Source organism: Carya illinoinensis, chromosome 15, assembly GCF_018687715.1.
Source record: "Carya illinoinensis cultivar Pawnee chromosome 15, C.illinoinensisPawnee_v1, whole genome shotgun sequence".
Classification (NCBI taxonomy): Eukaryota; Viridiplantae; Streptophyta; class Magnoliopsida; order Fagales; family Juglandaceae; genus Carya; species Carya illinoinensis.
The window spans coordinates 12455328-12469979 of record NC_056766.1 but is presented as its reverse complement, the minus strand read 5'-3'; the positions used below and the strand labels follow the sequence as shown (position 1 = coordinate 12469979).

The following is a 14652-nucleotide window of genomic DNA, read 5'->3' as shown; positions in this document are numbered from 1 at the left end:
TATATATATATATAGATATCTAATATACCTCATAAATAAATGATCATCAATGCATAGGTTACAGGATCATGCATGCTGCATGAATTTTAATAATTATGAATTTATTCATAAGTGATTGGGGAGAGAGAGATTAAAAAATTAAGAACTTTTAAGAAGAGAGAGCCACTTTAATTTATTCATGTAACTAACGGCGTTAATTTTAACGGTAAAACAACAAAAACCGTTAAACCAATAAAATTCCGTTAGATAGCCACTTTATATATATAAAGATATTTTATATATAATATATAATTATGTATGAAATAATATATTATAATTTATAACATAACATTTTAATCTTAAACATGAATATTTATTTTACATTTTATTGCCTAATAAATTCTCAATATATTTCTTTTGATAAATACATTAGTAATACTAATATACTTAATATATTAAAATCGGAAAACCAGATTGTATTGGACCGGAACTGGTAAAACCAGATGTAACGGTTTAGAGAAGTATCTAGTGCGTAATCGGTTTTGAAAAATACAAAGCCAGTATATACTGGTTCAATCTTAGATTTTATCCAAAACCAGACCGAACCGGATTGGTTACACCCTTACTTAGTTTGATATGGACTATTTGGTTTGACGTTTGACTTGGAGGATGGGCATTTCAGTCCACTGTTGTTTTTAGTATACATATTTTAGCTCTTTTTAATCTGTCGCAAGGGTATGAATTAGGGGCATTTTTATTAAATGTTTTAGCTTTTTACTTAAATTTGTTTGACAAAAGCAAGTCATGTAGTAATTAAGGATAATACTAATTAATTAATTATATGGCGAAAATTACATCTAATTAATAACATGTGTTTCTTTTGATTTTTAAAGCTAATTAATTTATACCGCCCTGCATGAAAGAACAATATTATTCACTAAAATGTTATTCAACTGATTTACATCTTGATTTTATGTTATTTTTTCCATTATGGTCATCACCTACCTGTAGGCGGAGCAAATGCTACATCAGATTTTCTGCTAGCATGAGATTTGAAAAAATTGTATTATAATTATTTTTTTAATTTAGAAAAATTATAATGATTTATTAATTATAATTTGATGAAAAAGTTAAAATATATTTGAAATTGAACAATATTTTCTGTTTGAGTGATGTTTAAAAAGAAAATATTTAAGAATATCTAAAAATATTAGAGAATATTTAAAAATATCTAAGAAAACCTAAGAATATATAGTTGTGTTTCCAAATAGGCTCTTATGCAGAATAACTACAACAATCATTTGATAAAACTTCTCGTGTCATTTTTTATGTGCTTGTGCTTTAATATTATTTATATATATATATTATGGCAATCACATTCACACTAAAAGGTTATTTAGATAGTGACATGAGAAGTGATGGTTTTAGAGAAAAGTTGAAAGTTGAATAAAATATTGTTAGAATATTATTGTTATTATTATTATTTTTTTAAGATTTGAAAAAGTTGAATTGAAATTTAAAAATATTAAATTGTTTATTATATTTTGTATGGAAATTTAAGAAAATTAATAAAATGAGATTGGTTGAGAGTGTCTCTGAATCCAAACGGCCTGTGAATCTTGTTAGTCCATTGTTAAACCTGCAAAGGAGCAGGCCACGTTACAGATCCCCTAGCTTGGAAGGAAAACAATGGAGAGAAGGAAAGAATATAAGAACATAAGAAGCTATCATCATCTACTAAATGCAATTCGATTCGGGTGATCCTAAAATCAATACAGAGATGAATGTGTGTGTGTGTGTGTGTGTGTGTGTGTGAGAGAGAGAGAGAGAGAGAGAGAGAGAGAGAGAGAGAGAGAGAGAGAGGAACCTGCAACCGCTGCTTCAACAACATTATTTTTGGAGTCCCTGGTGTCAAGAACCAGCCAGGTTTTGTACTGACTATTGGAGGAATAGAAATCCGAAAGAGCCATGTTGATACAACTCCACCCCCATCTTCCCCATCCATGTATCCAAGTCTAGAATAACAACCACATTAACGGGGATGAATGTCTTGTTTTGTGCCTTGCCCAGGAAAATCCTTCCAGAAGTAACGATGAAAAAGAAAAGAGACAAAGCAATTCTAGTAGCCGCTGCCTCATGGTTGATTAGGTTTGGAATCATGTGTATAAATTACAATTTCACAAACACAATCATTAGAAACAATATAATAGACCAACTACGATCATCCAGAAGTACATGGGAGACAATAAAAAGGTTACTAGTTAAGGCATGCCTCATAGCCCCTCAAGCAGTACTACTTAAGTGTATCTTGGCAATAATTGGGTTACAGATGCTCTTCAACTCCTTCATCTTGTCCTCGTACTCTTTTGCCTCCACGAGTTGGATGCTGTCCAGCCATTGGATGGCCTGCTCGGTGGCGTCTTCTATCTTCTTCTTATGATCTGAACGAAGCTTGGCACCAATTTTCTTATCCTTCACCGCGATCCTCATGTTGCATGCGTAATTCTCCAGATCATTCTTGGCCTCCACCTTCTTCTTGTGCTCCTCATCCTCAGACTTGTACTTCTTAGCCTCTTGAACCATCTCTTCGATCTGCTTCTTCGAGAGTCTACGCTTGTCATCTGTGATCGTGATCTTGCTCTTTTGACCCGTGGTCTTGTCCTGTGCATTTACATTCAAAATACTGTTGGCATCAATATCGAAGGATACTGTGATCTGAGGAACACCCTTGGGGGCAGGAGGGATTCCCGAAAGCTTAAATTTACCGAGAAAGTTGTTGTTCATGGTCTTTCCTTTCTCACCCTCGTAGACCTTGATCAACACGCTAGGCTGGTTGTCGGAATAGGTAGAGAACACTTGTTCTTTCTTTGTGGGGATCGTAGTGTTCCTAGGAATCAACACGGTCATGACATTATCAGCAGTTTCCAGACCCAAGGAGAGAGAGGTGACATCCAAGAGCAGGAGATCCTGCACCTTCTCATTACCCTCGCCACTCAAAATAGCAGCCTGGATTGCAGCACCATAAGCAACGGCCTCATCAGGATTGATGCCCTTGCATAGCTCCTTACCATTGAAGAAGTCCTGCAAAAGCTGCTGTACCTTGGAAATTCTGGTCGAGCCACCGACAAGGACAACATCATGGACAGTGCTCTTGTCCATCTTGGCATCCCTCAGACAGTTCTCAACAGGGTCCATGCACTTCCTGAAGAGATCCTCGTTGAGATATTCAAATCTGGCACGAGTAATGGTGGAGTAGAAATCAATGCGTTCATACAAAGAATTAATTTCAATGGTAGTACTGTCAGTGGAAGAAAGAGTTCTCTTTGCCCTCTCACACGCTGTCCTCAACCTCCTAAGAGCTCTTGGATTGCCCCTAATGTCCTTATTGTTCTCCCTCTTTAATACCTGAACAAAATGGTTCACCATTCTGTTATCAAAATCCTCACCACCAAGATGGTTGTCACCAGCTGTAGCCTTCACCTCAAAGATACCCTCTTCCATAGTGAGAAGAGAGACATCAAGCGTGCCACCACCAAGATCAAAAATCAAGACATTTCTGATCTCACTACCATTGGTTAACTTCTTGTCGAGACCGTAAGCAATGGCAGCAGCGGTGGACTCATTAATGATACGCATAACATTGAGACCTGCAATGACACCAGCGTCCTTTGTAGCCTGACGCTGAGAATCATTGAAGTATGCGGGTACGGTAACCACAGCGTTCTTTATTGTTGAACCAAGGTAAGCCTCTGCAATCTCGCGCATCTTCGTAAGAATCATGGGAGAGATTTCTTCAGCAGCAAATTGCTTCTCCTCACCCTTGTAGTCGACCACAATCATCGGCTTGTCACGGGGGCCGCGAATGACCCTGAATGGCCAAAATTTCATGTCATCCTGAACTGAGGCATCCCAAAATCTCCGGCCAATTAACCTCTTTGCATCGGCAGAGATAGGTAATTGCGAATATTAGACATTTTAGTTTCGATGAATCATATTTTATTATTCTTCATATGAAGAAAATATACACAACCAAAACAAACGAACATAACTTCCATCACGCAGTTAAATAATTGCAGCCTTGCAGGAGTAAATCAAATTTTTCCTTGTGGAAATTGAGCTAGCTAGAACTTAAAGATTCCACATTCAACAAGCTAAGCAGTTTAAATAACATGAATTAGATAAGAAATAGAATTCCACATAAATGTAAAACGACATTAATTTATTTTAACAATTATTTATTCTCGAACCTATTTCCTCATTTACTTTCTCCTGCCACGCCGAGGCAAAAGCATTACCCATGTAATAAGCGTGACAACTTACTAATTAATTATGAATAAATACCTCTTCAAACGACACATAATAAAAGAAAGTACTAGTCTTCACTATAAAACAAGTCCACGGGAATACTAGCTCAGTAATGAAGATCTGAACGATTATAAAGAAACAGAAAATAACCGAAAACAAATATCGATTTACCGGCCGCAAACAAGCAAATTTCTGATAAGTCAAAATCAAGAAAGCTCAGATAGAAAAAACTAACATTGCGAACGAACGTACTGCCTACATAACCAAATAAAGAAAGCTAGATCTATATGCGTTCGGCAAACTGACACACATCTAGAAACACATCGGCAAACATAAACACAGGAATTATGATCTAAGAATCAGCGAAGGGAATATGGTCGCAGGAGCTCAGATCCCACCGAAGACGGTGTTGATGGGGTTCATGGCGACCCGTTTCTTGGCCGCATCACCGATCAAACGCTCCGAAGCGGTGAAGCCAACGTAGGAAGGCATTTTTCTGTTACCCTGGTCATCGGCGATGATCTCTACGCGATCGTGTTGCCAAACTCCCACGCATGAGTACGTGGTTCCGAGATCAATCCCGATTGCTGGGCCTTCTCCTTCCCCGGCCATTATGATGATTCTGCGGACGGAACGAAAATAATAGAATCGAAAGGAGAGTAAGATTTGAAATCAAGCTGGAAAAAAATGGAAGAAAAGAGCTAGCTAGGATTTCATGTTGACTGAGCACAGCTTATAAGGGTTCGAGAATGGAAATTGACGGTTAATGTTTGCCTTCTCCGTCCATGTTGACTCCTCTCCGGTCTTCCTATAACGTATTTTTAAATAGAAAGAGTGCCGCCCAACATACAACGTCTACTGGCGTCCCGGCCATCACAAACTTCTGTTTTTATTTTTTATTAATATTTTTTTAAATATGTTTAAATATTTTTAAAAATATATATTTTAATATATTAAAAGTTATTTTCTTAATTATTAGATAATTAAAAAAAAACATATAAATACATGAAACGTCAAAATAAGAAAACAAATTCAAGCGGCGTAGTAACATTATTTTCCAAATAGAAAACTAGTAGAGGAAAACATGTTTGCCTAATTGAATTTGGTTGGTTGGTTATTTTAGGCAAAAGTTATAACAATTTTTATAAAATGTTGACGCTAATATATAAAAATTCAATGCAAAGGGAAGCAAATGTAAATTCTATGAAATGTTTTATGATAAGCATAGTTAAAGATAGTCTACATTAGCTTCATCAAAGTTATCTTCAAAATTTAATATAAAATACATGTTTTCTATAAATTCACATTAAATTAGTCATTAGATTCATCAAAATAATAATATAATATTATTTTTTAATAATAATATTTTTAATTATTTTTTTCATATTTTACAATTACATTAACCTGCATGCATACGTATTTTAATAATTTAATTTGATATTTAAATTATTATTTCCTCAACTTATTAATTTTTGTTCTCAATCTAATTACCGAACAAACACATTTTACCAACTTCTCTCAGCTCATTGTTGCCATTCACAAAATAAATAACACAAGCTCATGCCGTCACACAAAATAAATAACAAGGATCACCATTCAATAAATAATATTATTCCATGAAAGATACTAAAGTTATAATATATATGGATCATGTAATTAATATTGACATTAATATATATTTCAATTGCTCATGAAGTTATTGGTTCAATTGAATGCATGACATAATTAATTATCAAGTCGCAACAAAGAATTTCTTCTTCTGCTACACGCGAGTGACCTACTCCTCTTCAAATTGTGCTCAAGTCGTCATTTTTTTCGCAGTAAAAGATCTTATATTCGTTTCATGATGCACTAATTTGAAAAAAAAAAAAGAGAACTTGTACTCATATATATCGATAGATATATATATATATATATATATATATATAAATATATTTATATATATATATACTAGGGGAGGCTGAACGTGCTGTGCACGTTTGCTTAGTTGTTCGTTTTTCTTGCCTCATACAAAAATTTGTTCAGACAATATTTAAACAAAAAAACAGAAATATAAACAAGATTTTGTTTTTCTGCTGCATGATCATTGTAGTTCTGGACCAAATTGGACAGGGCCAATAGAGAGAACATTAAAATTTTTGTGTTGTTGTTGATTGAATATTTCTGGATCTGCAGTAAGTTGGAGCATCCACTGTTTTTCTGAAACTTGTATTGCAAGATTCTCAATAAATGGTAGATGCTCCTATATGTTTTATATTTAATGAAATTAGAGAATAAATAAATTTCTATATAATTAATTGATAAAAAAAATAAAAATAAAAAAATGATTAGTATTTTATCATGATAAAAAAGTAATTTTTTTTATGTTAGCTATAGAAACTACATAAACAAAAAAATTTACCTCTCCATTGTGATTCATGAAATCAACTGCAGAATAACCTAATGCTTCCTCAGCAATTTTGCCAAACATCACTGCAGGTAATTTTCCTGTCCCATCATCAAGTTCAACATATGCTCGACACCTAGAAATAATTAGAGTATGATTTTTTGTTAAAATTGATAAAAAGAAGTATATTTAAAATTTCTAGAGTGAATTATTAGATGATAAAATTTAAAAATATATACCGTGGTTGAGCAACAGTTTGGTATTTGCAGTGGTAACAGAGGAAACTTTCATTGTGGTCATGTCCAGTTCCTTTATTAATTGTTGCCCTTAAAAAAGATGAAAAAAGAAATAATTTAAATATTTAGTATATGCACATGAAGAATTTTGAAAATAAATAAATTGATATGGAAGGAAAGTAAAAGTTAGAAACTGAAAAAAAAAAAATTATGAAAAATTGTTTAAAGATTAATTACCATTTTTGTAGTTGTTCTGCCTCAGGAAGCTCAGGATTAATTGTGAAGACACTTGTTGGTCGTGATGATAAGGACAAACCTGCATTATAAATGTTGAGTATTATTATTTAAAAAATATATTATTTATAAAAATATTTAACAATAAAAATTATTGAAGATACCATTATATGACCAAACTTTCAGTTTTGTTGCAAGGATGATTGGTTTTTTTTTCAATTATTTCGAAAATTTTTTGGCATTCATTTTTCACAAAGCGTCCCCACATAGTTAAGCTGACTGGATTTAAACTATAACATATCAAAGAAAACAATTAATAAAAATTTTATAAATGTTAAATTCAAAAATAATTTTGAAAATAAAAATTAATAGATTTTCTTACCTCTGATCTATGACGTAAATTTCTTGAATGGTAATTGGTCCATTTGTTAATGTTATCTCTTTGGATGGCCTGATTTGAATTGCAACTGGCAGTAGATCTGATTAAAAATATACAAACTGTTAATTAATTGGCAATAAAAAATTTAAAACAAATAAGAATTTACCTATTTCTGCAATTGAGTCTTTGTAGGGATCTAATTGATCAATAGAGATGAAATTGAATTTTGGTAGCTTTAAATGTGTTTCATCATTTGGTACTTCTTCAATGATTGTCTTGGAATTTAAAATCCATTGAAATTCATATGATTCAGTTCTGAATTTAGGATCCAGTGGTTTGACAAATGCATTTGTGATATAATATGAACGAAAGATATGCAGAGAATTTTTTCTTGAATCGATATCTGTTCCAAACATGGTTGCTTGAACCCGATTTCCCTGCATTATATGAAAAAATTTAAGTAAGAATTTTTTATAATAATTTTTTTTAAATTGGTTTTAAAAAAAATAAAAATAAATTTGAAAATAAAATAGAATTAAATATGAGGAAAATGTAAATAATAGAAAATATAAATATTTTAATATTTAGTTAAATTTTTGTAATTAAAGAGAAATTGTAAAAATAGATATTATACCTCTTGATCGATTAATGTCAAATTTTGGTATTTGACTGGTGAGTGTTGTCCAGTTCTTTTGGGCGATTTTTCTGCAACAATCATTTTGATTTTCCAGTTTTTTACGGCTGGAGAAATATCTTTGATTGATGTGAAAATTGGCCGCATCTTGAAAAGCTGCAAATTACAACAACAACGAAAAATGTGTAAGTGTTGTAATAAAAAAGTAACATATAAAAAATAAAATTACTAAAAATGCAATATAAAAACAACAAATTAATGAAATAAATATAAAAAAAATGAATTTATAATTTACTTTTAGAGATAAAAATATATTATAAAATTAATATTTAATTACCTGTATAATTTCAATCGGAAGCTGCAATTGATAATAATTCTGTATATACAATATTTTTTGTAAAATTATTCTCTGGTTCTTCCATTGAGATTGATTGTATTAAAATTTTGACTGCAGAAATAGTTTTCGCTCTTGATAAAGCAACATATAACTGTCCATGTGAAAAAATTGGCTGAGGTAAATATATTCCAACAAAATCTAACGTTTGCCCTTGCGATTTATTTATACTCATTGCAAAGCTTAATCTGATAGGAAATTGAGTTCTTTTGAATGGAAAACCACTATTTTCATCAGATTTGGGCAAAAAAGGGATCCTTGGAATAAAAACTTTTTTGCCAGTTTGATGGCCAATTGCAATTTCTGCATGAATGACGTTATAATCAAAATTACGACAAATCAGCCATGTTCCGTTGCATAATCCTTCAGAAGGATTAATATTTCGAAGCAACATGATAGGACAATTCTGTTTGAGGAATAGTTGATGTGGAGGGAATCCATTTGGAGTCAATATATTTAAGAAATCTTCCATGATTGCTTGTTTAGATGCATCAATTGTTTCATCAAAACTGTAATAGTTGATGATATCTCCTGGAAATCTCTGTATCAACAAATTGTTTATCTCATCTACATAACTGTTCTTCGGTGTCAATATGGCACGGTTCATCATGCTTGAAATATTTGCCGAATATTCTGAAATATCATTAAAAACAGCATCTAATAATTGATCCAAAGAAGCAGTATCATTCTGATATGGAATTAACATGGCTGTAGGAATTTTGACATGTTCATCGATTGTAATTGGTGGCATTCCATTGCCTAATTCCAATATATAGTTTGAAAAATCTGGATCCAATCTTGCACGCATATTTTCAGTCAGACGAATTTTTTTTAATGTGGGCCATAGATAAGAAGAAACCAAGCTAGCGTCAATTTGTTGCTGTCTTGTTCCTTTTGGAACAACAGGTAAAATTTGGCGAAAATCTCCTCCAAATATAACAACTTTTCCACCAAAAGATAGTTCTGAATCATTAACATCTTTCAACATTCTGTCTAATGCTTCTATTGCTTCTTTTTTTGACATAGGAGCTTCATCCCATATAATCAATTTTGTTATTTATAACAGTTTTGCGAGTCCACTTTGTTTGCTAACACTGCATATGGAATTTTTGTTATTGTCTAGAGGTATTTTAAATCGTGAATGTGTTGTTCGACCTCCAGGTAGAATTGATGCAGCTACACCAGATGAAGCAGTTGCAAGAGCAATTAAATGTCTTGACCTTATTGTTGCAAGAAGTGCCTTGTATAAAAATGTCTTTCCAGTTCCGCCAGGCCCATCTATAAAAAATGCAGCACTTTGATTTGAGAAAATCTTTTCTAGAACCAAACTGTAAACAATTTGTTGCTCTCGATTAAGTAGTGCTGATGCAGTGAGATCCTCTTCTGTAATAAAAACAGCTAGTTCATCATCAATCTCTCTGGACAAAAATTCATCTTCATCAAAATGAATGTTTCGATCAAGAAGTTGGAATGAATTAATGTCTCTACCCATTGATTCAAGTGTCATGGAGATGGAGCGTAAAACTTGCATTCTCACATTTGATTGAGAATCTTCAGTTAATTGAAAATCAGATGACATGTCTTGTTCAAAATGTTCCCAAAGATATCTTGGATTTGTTGGATTACAGTAGACCAAGATAGTTGCAAATAGCTGACGCAAATTAGAAGGCATTTGATATAGAGATGCTTCTTGTAAAGATTCTTCTACACTGTCATCTCTTTCTAATAAACCATGCATTGTAGCAGCTTCACGAAATGTAGTGGCCAAAACACCATTGACTGTTTTGAGGTCATCAAATGATAAAGGACCTCTTATATGATTTAATAGAATTCGCAAATAATATCTTTCACCTTCAGAAGGATTTGCTGTCACAATTCGGCCTATAACAATCTGTTTCTTTCGAACTGTCCACATTTTGTATTGTTGACTCCAAACATAAAATTCTGGAAATTCTTTATACAACAACTTTTTGGTGTTTTCATCAACTCGATTTGTTGAAAAGAATTCTGTTAACATTGATTTTGCAGAAAGATCAGAATTGATCACATTGTTCAAGTTTTCATGTGCTCGAAATGTTACTTGGTGCTGATTTTCAAGATGTAAATGCAAGCTGTAAACTGCTAGATGTACTTCATTGATAATAAATCCGTATATTCTCCACATTGTTTCTGGCGGAGCAATCCATCGAGCTGATTGGAATTGTTGAATTTCATCAATTTGTTGATTTGGTTGTTCAGAAACCAAATTAAAGGCAACACTGTCATGACCTTTGTAAATATATTTGTAAAGATATATTACTGCCTTTATTGTAGAACAAATTTCTACATTAATATGACAGTCAAACATTGCAAGCAAATAAGAATTGTATGGAACAACCCAACGATTATCTAAATCATGACCTCTAATTTTCACAGTTCTTCCATCATCAGATCGTTTATATATTGGAAAACAATCATTTCCAATGGTTGTGTTTGGCACGAAATGTCTTGGATAATTATTCTTGCAATGACCATTTTTTTTCATGCACACATTTGTTGGATTCAAGGCTCCACATGGTCCATGCATCATATGTTTTATAACAGCTGTATATAGATGCAAATTCTTGTCTTTGTCAAGTAATTCTGCAGAAACAATCTGATCAAAAGATTCTGGTGCATATAATTTCCAATCTCGATGTAAGATGATCAAAAAATGTGCATGCAGAAGTCCTCTTTTCTGATGTTCAATGACATAAACATACGCTGAAACTTTTCCAAATATCTCTCGTTTGAATAGTTGATGCTTCAATTCTTCTAATTTTGTTCTGAAGATTCGAGCTATTAAATCAGGACGATTTTGAGTCTCTTCATGTGGTTTCGACTCTGTTGAGATTTCTTTCCAATTTGGATTGCATGTAATTGTTAGAAAGATATCTGGTTTTCCATACCGCTGAACTAAAGTCATTGCTTCCATGTATCTTTTTTGCATATCTCTTGGACCTCCAATAAAAGATGATGGTAGAATCAAGCGTTTTCCAATTCTAGAAGCATTTGTTTCTCCAACACTGATACTGTCCACAATGCCTTGATACAATTTAGATCGAATATGTTGTTGATTACTGCGAAAATAATCTAATCTTGATGTTTCAATTTTAATATACATATTGACAACAAATTGTTGAAACAATCGACCAGACAGTAGAAGAATTGAATTCACATCTTCTCTGATTTGTAATTTATAACAATAGTATTCACGGCATGAAACAAATGGATCTTTTCTGTTTCTCCTCAACACTACAGAAAATCATAGTTAAAAATTTAGTAATTTATATATTTTAATATATAAATTGTAGATGAAATATATAAATTATTTGGAGTGGTGTATATAACCTTGCTCTTCTCGTCTAAGTAATTCTTCTGCAGATATTGATTGATGTGGATCAATTGATTGTGCAGCATGAGTATGATTAGATATAGATACTCCTCGTCTGTTGATTCTTTGTATACCTTGATGCCATCCAATATCGCCAAAAGGGAATAACAATGGATATTGAAGTGGATCATAATATTCAAAATAATATTGAACTATGTGACTTCCACCAACATGGTTATAAACAAAGATGTCACGAGGTGTTACTTGCTCTAGAGTGTCATCTTCAACCCAAATTGCTGCAACTTCTGATGATGTAGGAGCATTATATACTTGTTGATCTAAACCAGGATCAGATCTGATGCGTATTTTTTGATATTCGAAACTTGGTAGATCTCCAAGATAACGAAAAAATGTACAATATGGATTGACACGAAGAATATCCATGAGCTGTGCAATAATTGATGGACCCATTCTTGTTGAATCAACAATACGATTTTCGAATTCATGTTCAATATCATAGAAATATAACTGTAAATTTGAAGGCCGACCGTTTGAAGGAATTAAATCAGAAATATAATGATAGATCTGACCTTGAACTCGAAATGTATAGATACCTCTGTTTCTCTGACTCAAATTTCTATCAAATTTAACTCCAAAAGATGTAAAAGCAAATTTATTATTGTATGTTCGAACGTATGTCCGAAATTGGATAGACTTAGGATCGTTTGAAACAAACAGTCTATACAGTTGTTTAGGAACAACATTTGTTGCCAAAGAGATTAATCCATCAGCACAGCAAAAGTTGTTGGTTTCATGGAAAAATTTCTTTGCTTTACAATGTCTACAAGATGGCATATTTGGTAAGAAAGAAGCTTCAAATGGAACATTTTGTAATATATGCCTATGTGTAAAAGAACGACGACCTCTTGTACCTATTAAGTTGATTAAAAAATATAATAAAAGAAAATTGTTTAGAGTTGATAAAATAATAATTGTTAAATTATTATCTTAAAATTGAAAAAAAAAAGGAATTAGGATAAAATGTTTAAAAAAAATAAAATTTGTTTTTTTTAACTTACCTAAATATGTCGTCGTTGAGGTCCTTTGAAAAGCTGATTGTACTTGCAAAATAGAAGGATCCTATTTGGGCGAGAAGATCATTCTTTGATAAAAAGAATATGACAAAATAAGAAACAAAATAGTGAAAAAAATATTAAACCTGTTGGATTGTTAAATGTTCAGATATTTGTGTTTGAATCTGTGCATTTGTTGAACTTTCATTGGATGAATCTAAATATGAATTTAGAATCATCGAAGAGTCTGACATAGAATTTGAAAATGTAGATTCATCTGAATCTGTCATGGAGAGATTGATGTCTGTAGAAACAGATGCTCCTTGCAAGGAAGAAATTCCATCACTGTTGTTGTTAATAACAGAAATACGACATCTTTTCAGTTGTGTCTGTTGGAAATTACAATTTTCGGCATTCCAGATCTGTGACTGATAATCATTGGATGTTCCATCAATAGATGTAATGACTTGATCTATGTTGGATGGCTCTAAATTTATTGGCCCAATCAAACTACTCTTCGCAGCTTTTTTCTGAGCATATCTTTCTCTAGCTTTTCGACGAATTTCTGCTTTTTTTTCTTCAGACAAATCTTTGTATAACATCTTTTTTCTTGAATCTTGTTGAAATGCTTCAATCACATTTTTTTAAATGTTATGTTATAGTAAAAATTTGTTTAATTTTATGAATTGAATAAATATTTTATAATTTAATTAAAAAAAGTAATGCTCATCTCAAATCAAGCAAAAAAATTGCACATCAATAATGAAGGCAAGAGTAAACTCTATTTTGATAGACAATTCTAAAATATTAGTATATGATATGAGAAGCAATAATTTAAAAGATTGTAACAGCTTAAGAAACAAAAATATTATAGAAGTAAAAAAATATATCATGATTTTTTTCAACATTATAAAGAATCACTTACAACTTTTTTTTCCAATAATTGCTGCTGTTGACTTTTCTCCTTTGACTTAAAATATATTTCCTATTTTTCACACAAAAATATTATAAAATAAAATTTAGAATTCAATTTTATTAATTGAATTAAATATAACTTTCAAATATATAACAACTTGTTATTAAAATTCATATTTTTATCTTTTTGGTACCAATTGAAATTCTAAAAGAATAATAACCTTTTTTACAATTAATATTTGATATTTGTCTGAATAAATAATAATTTTTTAATTTTGAAAGTGCTTGTTTTTAAAAAAGCATTGAAGAAATATTATACGACAAAAACATACAAAGAAACATACAGAGAAGATAATTATTTTTTTATAAGTTTTGATAAGTTGTTAAGTATAGTAATTAGTACATTTTATATTTTTATTAATTAAATTTTTTTTAGAAATAAAACTTTAGCTTATAAAAATTTATTAATGAGAATTAATTTTTAAGAATTAAAAATTGAAAAGATAATTTAAGTTTTCTTAAATTAATATTTTCAATTTTTAGACCCTTCAAAAAATATAAAAATAACTTTTAGAATAGAATTTAATCTTTTTGCCATCCCTTTACTTTTGAATACATTTTGTTGTTAATAAATTTCATTGGTTTGAAGATTATTTTTATACCATATCACATTCTCAAATTTTTTTTTTTTCAAAAAGTTAAATCCTTCATTTTACTCGTAACATATAAATTTTTTTGATACATACTAATTTAAACTAAAAGTAT

At 31.3% G+C, this 14652-nt stretch overlaps 2 protein-coding genes and 1 pseudogene across 2 annotated transcripts; all 3 read right to left on the bottom strand.

Moving 5' to 3' along the window:
- LOC122296679 overlaps positions 1 to 2139 on the bottom strand; it is an 81195-nt pseudogene extending 79056 nt beyond the window's left edge.
- Positions 2140 to 2262: 123 nt separating this feature from the next.
- LOC122296678 (heat shock cognate 70 kDa protein 2-like) lies at positions 2263 to 4968 on the bottom strand. Its single transcript, XM_043106483.1, has 2 exons — positions 4686 to 4968; positions 2263 to 3923 (listed from the first exon to the last, which is right to left on the bottom strand). Exons 1-2 carry the CDS (start codon positions 4894 to 4896, stop codon positions 2263 to 2265), a joined length of 1872 nt encoding a protein of 623 aa, XP_042962417.1. The 5' UTR covers positions 4897 to 4968.
- A 1399-nt stretch (positions 4969 to 6367) lies between these two features.
- LOC122296677 lies at positions 6368 to 13574 on the bottom strand. Its single transcript, XM_043106481.1, has 11 exons — positions 13119 to 13574; positions 12979 to 13061; positions 11917 to 12536; positions 9703 to 11820; positions 8819 to 9576; positions 8154 to 8309; positions 7686 to 7956; positions 7144 to 7222; positions 6910 to 6996; positions 6686 to 6806; positions 6368 to 6526 (listed from the first exon to the last, which is right to left on the bottom strand). The coding sequence occupies exons 1-11, from the start codon at positions 13572 to 13574 to the stop codon at positions 6368 to 6370; spliced, it is 4908 nt and encodes a 1635-aa protein (XP_042962415.1).
- Between the last annotated feature and the right edge of the window lie 1078 nt (positions 13575 to 14652).

What these genes read in the sequence shown, in the direction of transcription:
- LOC122296677 (XM_043106481.1), bottom strand. Translation starts at nt 13,574, where the DNA reads ATGTTATACAAAGATTTGTCTGAAGAAAAAAAAGCAGAAATTCGTCGA. An exon ending in AACATTTAACAATCCAACAG is followed by an intron (nt 13,062 to 13,118) that starts GTTTAATATTTT and finishes TTTTTATCAAAG; the next exon opens with AATGATCTTCTCGCCCAAAT. An exon ending in AGACTCAATTGCAGAAATAG is followed by an intron (nt 7,223 to 7,685) that starts GTAAATTCTTAT and finishes TTTATAATGCAG; the next exon opens with GTTTGTCCTTATCATCACGA.
- LOC122296678 (XM_043106483.1), bottom strand. Translation starts at nt 4,896, where the DNA reads ATGGCCGGGGAAGGAGAAGGCCCAGCAATCGGGATTGATCTCGGAACC. An exon ending in GAACCCCATCAACACCGTCT is followed by an intron (nt 3,924 to 4,685) that starts TCGGTGGGATCT and finishes TACCTATCTCTG; the next exon opens with CCGATGCAAAGAGGTTAATT.